This window comes from Patiria miniata, unplaced genomic scaffold, assembly GCF_015706575.1.
Source record: "Patiria miniata isolate m_02_andy unplaced genomic scaffold, ASM1570657v1 HiC_scaffold_20, whole genome shotgun sequence".
In the NCBI taxonomy this organism is placed as follows: Eukaryota; Metazoa; Echinodermata; class Asteroidea; order Valvatida; family Asterinidae; genus Patiria; species Patiria miniata.
The window spans coordinates 3,513,065-3,520,878 of record NW_024037059.1 but is presented as its reverse complement, the minus strand read 5'-3'; the positions used below and the strand labels follow the sequence as shown (position 1 = coordinate 3,520,878).

The 7,814-nt window shown below is 39.7% G+C and overlaps 1 protein-coding gene across 1 annotated transcript; it reads right to left on the bottom strand.

Moving 5' to 3' along the window:
* Positions 1-5,841: 5,841 nt before the first annotated feature.
* On the bottom strand, positions 5,842-6,807 carry LOC119727222 (galanin receptor 2b-like). Its single transcript, XM_038199088.1, has one exon. It carries the CDS (start codon positions 6,805-6,807, stop codon positions 5,842-5,844), a length of 966 nt encoding a protein of 321 aa, XP_038055016.1.
* Positions 6,808-7,814: the final 1,007 nt, after the last annotated feature.

The window sequence follows — 7,814 nt, the reverse complement described above, 5'->3', positions numbered from 1 at the left end:
GATTGTTTCATTTTCACACAGCGTGTGAAATCAGATTGGTACATTTTGGACTACCATGCAAAAAAATATTTATTTGCCCCCACTTGCTCCGCTACAGATTAGTGTAAGTGACGTCATCCCCTATCCTATACAGCGTCACCCAAATTGTGCCGTCTTCCGATAATAGCATATTAAGCCAGAATCGTGAAATTAATTCTTAGTTTACTCGCCAAGCTCTGAATTTCCATATTCCATTTAGTTGTACCTCGCAAGAGACCTAAGCTCTTGAACTCGTTCTCTACTCAACTCCAAGCTTCAACCACTCTCTCCACTTTCAAACGACTTTTTAAATCTATCTCAATTTAAACCTACTGTAGATTCATGCCTTTGGTTAGCACACCCCTTATTTTATTGCTCTGAACTGACTAGTTTAATTTATCTGTAGTGTTTGTTGTTTGTGCCTGAATGTGTAATGTGTCTAGTATGTTGGTTTTCTGTGTAAATCACTTTTTTAATTACAGCACGCTCATTGAGCCCTGCACTGTTATTTCGGTTGTGTACTATATGAACCTAGCAACCAGTTGTGTAAAAAAAATTGAACAAGTTGTGTAATATTTTACACAAGTTGTGTAATATTTTACACAAGTTGTGTAAACAACAGTTTACACGACATGTTGCTAGGTTCATATAGTACACAACCGTTTGATGTTTACACAACCGAAATAACAGTGTGCCTCTGTTACATGTGACTTATACCATCCACTGGTGTTCTTTGTATGTTACTTCCTCTCTTGGTTCGGGCTCAATGAGCGTGACTGTCTGGTGCCCATGCTTAAAAGCTTTGCTTCTTAATGGGCTCTTCTGCAGTATCTTCAAATCATTCACTTTCTATAGTATAATGGTTGTTGTATTATATGTAACTGATTTCTATTCTTGATTGATTTTGATACCGAGGGGAAAAAAACACCTTGAAACCTTAAAAAAAAGACCAAAACGACATCAATGACGACAAGGGTAACGACAACGCCGATGTCATCGAGTCCATGAGATTCTTAAAATGGCAAGGGAACGTCAAAAATCTGCTCAATTTGTTATTAAGCACGGATCGTAAGTTGATGGCGAAGTCACCTGTAAATTCATTACAAAAAAAATATCTCAGTGTAACAGAGCATTTGTGGAATGAAAATCAAACATTTGAACATTTGAATCAGCGTCCTTTTCTGTTCTTTGATTTCTAAATGTTCACTAAAAACTCTGCCCTTTCACGTCAATTGCATGCTGCAAATCTTCAAGAGCCTCTGGCGCATTAAGTTACCCCGGCAACGTGTCCTCCGCTAATCGAGCCATTTGCCTCAAGATTACAGAGGCGACACAATAGTGCACAGACCATGTTTAGTCTGAGCTCCTGCATCCTGAGTTCTGAGTCAGAAAAGGACAAATGTTTGATCTTATTTTGTTTCTTTCACGGCACACTGAGAGAGAAAAATGCTCTTATCACCAAGCAAAACATGCACAGGAACCGCGAGAAATACTGATTGTGTACGAACAAAATGTTTCATTTGTTTGATTTATGTGAAATTAATAATTTGATGACGTCGTTTAAGATTCTATGGCTATTTAAAAAGGGGAAAAAGTCCTTTGGTTCAATCGACTTTTGGCATATTGTGCTGCCTGCGTAGGATGGATTATAAATTGATAAATCATATGAAATTAGTGGAGCCTCGATGCACTAGGCCAGCGTGATTACATTTTTCTCAATTTTTTGAATAACTGAATTCGTCTCTCCGTACCTCTTCGTTTGCCGAAGGAGTCTTTCACTGATGAATAAAAAGGAAAGAGTCGAAACAAAATTATATAAGATTATTATTTCATCAACTGCAACCGCCATTTCGCCATCAAAATTGAGGTCTCCCTGCAGAGAGACGTTGTGAGATGAATCAAATGTCGCCAGACCGTGAAACGTGACCTAAAAAAAGAGCGATATCTTTTGGGAATATGGGTCGCGGCCTTGTTTTCTTTTCTTTTTTTGGCTTTTTTGTTTTACGTGATAGGTGAAACTACTACAATTAAAGACATATCGAATCATATGGAATACATTTTTTTTTTTCGTTTACAATAATAACACCACTCAAAATCCCAAGAAGAATGTTGAAAACCTGACCTGTTGAAAACAGCGAACAACCATGCACAACCTTTAACCACGAATTAAACAATTTCGTCTATGTAACTTTATTTTTACGTAAATCTTCTACATTTCTTGATTTCTTCTAAAATTAATGACAGCTAAGCCAAGGGCGGATCCAGGGAGGGGGGCCAACGGTGGCCAAGCCCCCCCCCCCCCAAAAAAAAATTATAAAAGAACCCATTTTGTTTTTAAAGTTACGTCGCAATAGAGGCAGGCACTGCATACACGACCATCTTTTCCTCAAGAAAATTGGTTAAGTGGTCTAACATTGCTTCAGATCGCACCGCAGAGCATCTGGAACCCCACGCCGTAATTTTTTGGACCCACTTTTCGGGGGACCAAAACTATTTTTGCCTCCGTTCTGGATCCGCCCTTGAGCTAAGCCAGACGGTATTTCGGGGTAAAGGTGTTTAGTACCAGTATGATCTTTAATCCAAATAAGCATTTTGACAATAATTTTGCTGGGTTACTTGTTTTTTGATAAATGCAAACGATATATGCCTTTAAAGTGGATATGAAAACAACAAATTTCTAGCATAGTATTCCACAAAGTTTTGGCAATACTGCACATGATGGCCAAAAAAACCCACAATAACAAGCATGTGATCATATACCTACTAGTATTTTACAACAACAACAAATCAAGCGCACAAAATTAGAAAGCCAAACAAAAAAGGCGTTAGTGCCTATAAGTACAAGCGTGCATGTTGATACCCAGACGTTTAGGCAAAAAAGTGAAATCAAAATTTAATTAAAGTAAACTAAGTCTGTCACGAGCCAATGTGGCCCATCAGGCTGGCGTTTATCTCCAGTTTCAGTGGCATGAAACGTCTGAAAATATTTCTACTCCCCCTAAATGGGATGCCATTCCATCGCAGGTTACTCCCTAGCTAATGCCGGTACCCATTTATACTCCTGGGTAGAGAGAGGCAAGTGGGGGTAAAGTGGCTTGCCCAAAGACACAGCATATGACAAGCAGTTGGATTCGAACCCCCTGGCCCTCTGATCATGAGTCACGGACCCTAACCACTAGGCCACACTCCCTACACTTGAAATTAAGGTTGCCCTAAATTGTCATTGACAGTTTTGTTTCACAGCTGAACATCAATGCAAATTGATCAAATCAAATGTTTTTATCATCCGTTTCACCCCGTTTCGCTGGCCGTCGCCATCACTAATTACGCTGCACAACAAATTCAAGACTTCAGCAAAAAAGTAAATACCCTTTGTTCGTTTCCGATTGAACTGTGTGACATTTTAACAATTTGACCCGTAACGTTTTCATCACGGACTAGAAATGTACCCCTTTTGTCCATACACGTTGTAACAGTTTCAAAAAGCATTTAATTATCAAATTCACATGAAAGACACGTTTGATGGAAAACGGTCCTCACTGAGAACTATGGTATTTCGCCAAAAAAAAAAGTGTTTAAAAAGAGATACCCCTTTTGAGGACAGAAATTCACTAGAATAACAGCACTCAAACATCACATTAATTTATTTATAGACGAAATATACTTATTTTCACCAAAACGCTTGTAAATATATTTCATTGTTTTCTGAATTCTGAAGAAAATACGAAGTTGTATACCTGTTCTTCTTTCAAATACATGTATTAGTCTATGGTCTGAGCAATTGTCGGCAATTATTTGTTGGTTAGTTAGTTGAAATACATCAAACAAGATTTTTTGTTGGTTAATTATTTTGATTTCTAGGGTTTTTTTCTTGTCTGGCGTGCTTCATCTCTGTATACGCCGTGTCATTTGTATTTGAGAACAATTGCAGCCCGGTCTGCCGTTAGCAAAGCGTGTTTGTAATTGGCTGGCGAAGCAGACAATCATTACATTAAACAAGCTCGTCATCAAACCAAGCTACACAAATGGTATTTGTAAGTATTCGTCTCTTATACAAGATATTAAAAAAACATCTGATTCTGCATGATTCAAGGCAGTGTCAAAATAGTCTGGCATGGACGCAGCAGTGTTCGCCACATAATTCACTCTTGCAGAACTGATCGTCCTTCTTGTAAAAAAAAAAGGGAATCTTGCGCACACTCTTTCAGTAGTGCAGGGTGAAAAGAAAATATTCAAAACTTGTAACAATTATCAAAACAAGTGCAAATGAGATATGTTATAGACTGGTATTTTGGACATATTTGGTGAAAGTTTCATGTATATCCATTGTACCATTTTGAAGAAAAGCGCTAGCAAAGAACACCCGCTAAAAAAACCCACTTTGACCACGGTTCCATGGTTTAACAAATTTATTGAAATCGCGTACTGATGTGACTGCATTGTTTGAAATCGCGTACATTAGTACGCGATTTCAGTCAATTAGTGGTCATAGTGTTTTTAGCGTGCGTTCTTTGCTAGCGCTTTTCTTCGAAATGGTACAATGGATATACCTGAAACGTTCACCAAATATGTCCAAAATATCAGTCTATAACATATCTCATCTGCTCTTGTTTTGATAATTGCTACATGTTTTTAAACAGTTACTTTAATTTGAGTCTAGATCGACCATTCTGCACAGAAGATTAAATTTGAAGAACGATCGATCCAATGTTTGAATGACTTTCTGCATACACGATAATCTGTTTTTACTAATCTATTGAATTCTGCTGAGTTTATTTCCCTTTTATACAAAAAAAAACTACACACAAAAGTATATAACTACTACAAGCATTTCCAGAGTAAATCATAGATGGAAAACGAACGGTACGAAGAAAAGCTGAGATGATGGGGCGACGAAACATCAGCAGTGTTTGATTAATTAAGTTACAATCTACACCAAACAAAACTGTCAAATAATGACCGACTAATAGTTTCAAGCCAAATCTGTCTGACAATAGGTATTTTTTTAAGTGCATAAAGTTAATAAATGTAAAATGCAAAATAGGGGAGAATAAACGGAGATTACTGAGCACTAGTTTCACAACAGCAATAATAAGTGTAAATTAAGGTTCATCGGAATCCAACGGTGAAAAAAAATGTTTCAAACGTTACTGTGCAGGTGCTAAATTATCAAACCTATGTTTTGAAAATTCTGAATTTTGAAAACACATTAACGTTTAGAAAATCCGCAAAATGGACAGAACAATGTCTCTGACAACACTAAGAGTACAATGTGCGGTTGCATCATGTGACAAGATTTATTAACGCATATTGTGCAACCTGAAACTTACTAATTAATTTATCATGATCTCTAACGGTGATTAATGTGATCACTATGTAAGCCACAAATAAGTGTGTTACTAAATTTAAACTCGAGGACGGTCACATTTTGCCTTTGTGACTGCCCATTGTCAGAAACACACTTTGTAGTATTTTTCATCAAGTGCCTGAAAAGCGCCATTACATTATGGGAATAAGTGAAAACCTCCCGGACTGGTTGATAGAGTTATGGTGCTCACCGTGTACACAGTTTCAAATTATGAACAACGAACAGCTTTATTACTTCCGTAGCAACGTTTTAGAGACTTTTTCACGATATTCAAAGACCAGGGCCGTAGCCCATCAGATGGAAGGGGAGGGTCGTTTTTATAAGTGGACCTTTTCACCATAAGGCGGACCATTTATTTTTTGTAAAACACAGTTGATTACGCAATGAAATACACAATCACGAAGGAAAAGTGCAACTGCTGCCAAAGACATTCCCTTAAAAATCTCCATTGCTAATCACACTTGCACGGAGCTAAGGTCCATGTTGACACCAATTCCAAACAATTTTCGCAGTCCTTGCCTAAATCTCTTGTACTTTATCCCGTATATGACGGGGTTGATGCAGGAGTTGACTGCGACCAGGCTGACAGATATGATGTACGACAAACTAGTGAAGTCGAGAGGCCAGCCAAGGTTGAAGAGAAAGAATATGACCTGATTCGGCGCCCAGCAGACAAAATACGAGATCGTGACGATTAAGAGTGTCTTGAAGGTGTTCCTGCCGGCGCGCAAAAGGGATCCTCCCTGGGTCTCCACGCGAGCAGGAAGAGGTTCCGTCCCTGCCCCAGTCCCTGATGCGGCCGCTAGTGGCTGTAGCATTCCGACGCGCTTAGCATTTCTCACTAATACGTAAGTGATGCTGATGTAGGCAGAAAACATCAGAAGCACAGGGACGAAGAACTTTAAGCAGATGAACAACACGCCGATCGGACGGGTTCTGGAGGAGGATTCGAAGAAGCATCTTCCGTCGACGAAGTCCTGCACGACGGCGATGTAGACTCCTTGCTCTGCGATCCCGACAACCCAGGAACCGACGGTCAAAATGATGACCAGACGACGGGTGAAAAAACGGGTGTGCCTGAACGGGTACACGATGGCGAAGAACCGCTCCATGGTCACTGAGAGCAGGTTGAGGGTGGAGGCACTGAACGCTCCCCAAAGAAACAGGTTCCCGATCCAAATCCGGCAGAGAATCCAACCGGCCGGAGTGTTGGGCAGAGGGTCCGGTACGGGGATGTTGCTGGCGAGGAGCAGCACGACAGAGCCGAAGAGATCCACGGCAGCTTGGTTGAAGATCAGGGCGTTGGTCAGGCTGTGCATGAAGGGAACCTTGTAGATGACGATGCAGACGAGACTGTTACCAAAGATACCAAGCAGCCCAACGATGGTCTTGACCACGCGGAGGAACAATATACTCTCCATGATGACAACATGAAATTAATCGTCATCAAAATGGTGTTTGCCGTTCGTGAATATCAGTCGCACATTGGTGTCGGTTTTTACACTTATGTACGAAGCGTCTTTCTTCAGTTTTCAAGAGTGCAAATCTTCTGTTAGAGTGTTTGATGCGCTACGTTATGTTTACAATATAAGTGCTACCTCCTCCAACGTTGCAGTCAAGCCACGCGCCTGGCACACAATAAAATTGACACGTCTGACAAGCGCAATAATAATCACAGCGCCCTTTGTTAGGCCCCGCTGGCAAAATTGGATGCTTATTACGTCTTTGCGCATCGGTTGTCTTGCGGAAAGAGGTTAGCAGCAATCACAGCAGCAGGAACCACGGTCATCTACCAAAATAACTCAAAATCAATCACGAGAATTGACTTCTTTATATTACAGGCTTTCAGGACTTACAGTGTCTTTCAAATCAGAATATCAAAAGATAACAAAAAACGAGAACGGTATTTTGTAACGATTGTTATGTCGCATGCCTTGTTTGTAGGTGTTAATAATTATCGAGAATGGTATCTTTAGGGAGATATTCCCATAGACTTGCGCACAAATAAAAAGCAAGAATTACCTCCCCGTAACGGCCCCCATTTCGAAATGCTTTTCCCCCTCACATTTTATAATTACACTATCTTCGACCTCAGTAATCATGTTAAGCACTTTCCGTCACTAAAACTCCTTCTTGAAATGGTCCTTGAAACATTAAAGAGAAAGTCAAATGTCACCCTATATCTTTGCCAATGTCTCCCTATAATGTCAAACAAAAGTGTCTCCCTGAGGTATATTTTACTGTTGTAATTCTGATTCTAAAAGATGCAGTGAGTGGAAAGAAATTGGGGAAGAAAAAACAACTTGAGTATTTTTTGTTATTCAAATTAAAATATTCAATTGATTCCATTTCATTGTAACGGCATCCTCCGTGGGATCATGGGCGTCGCAAGGATTTTTTCCAGAGGGGGGGGCGAAACTCTCAAAAT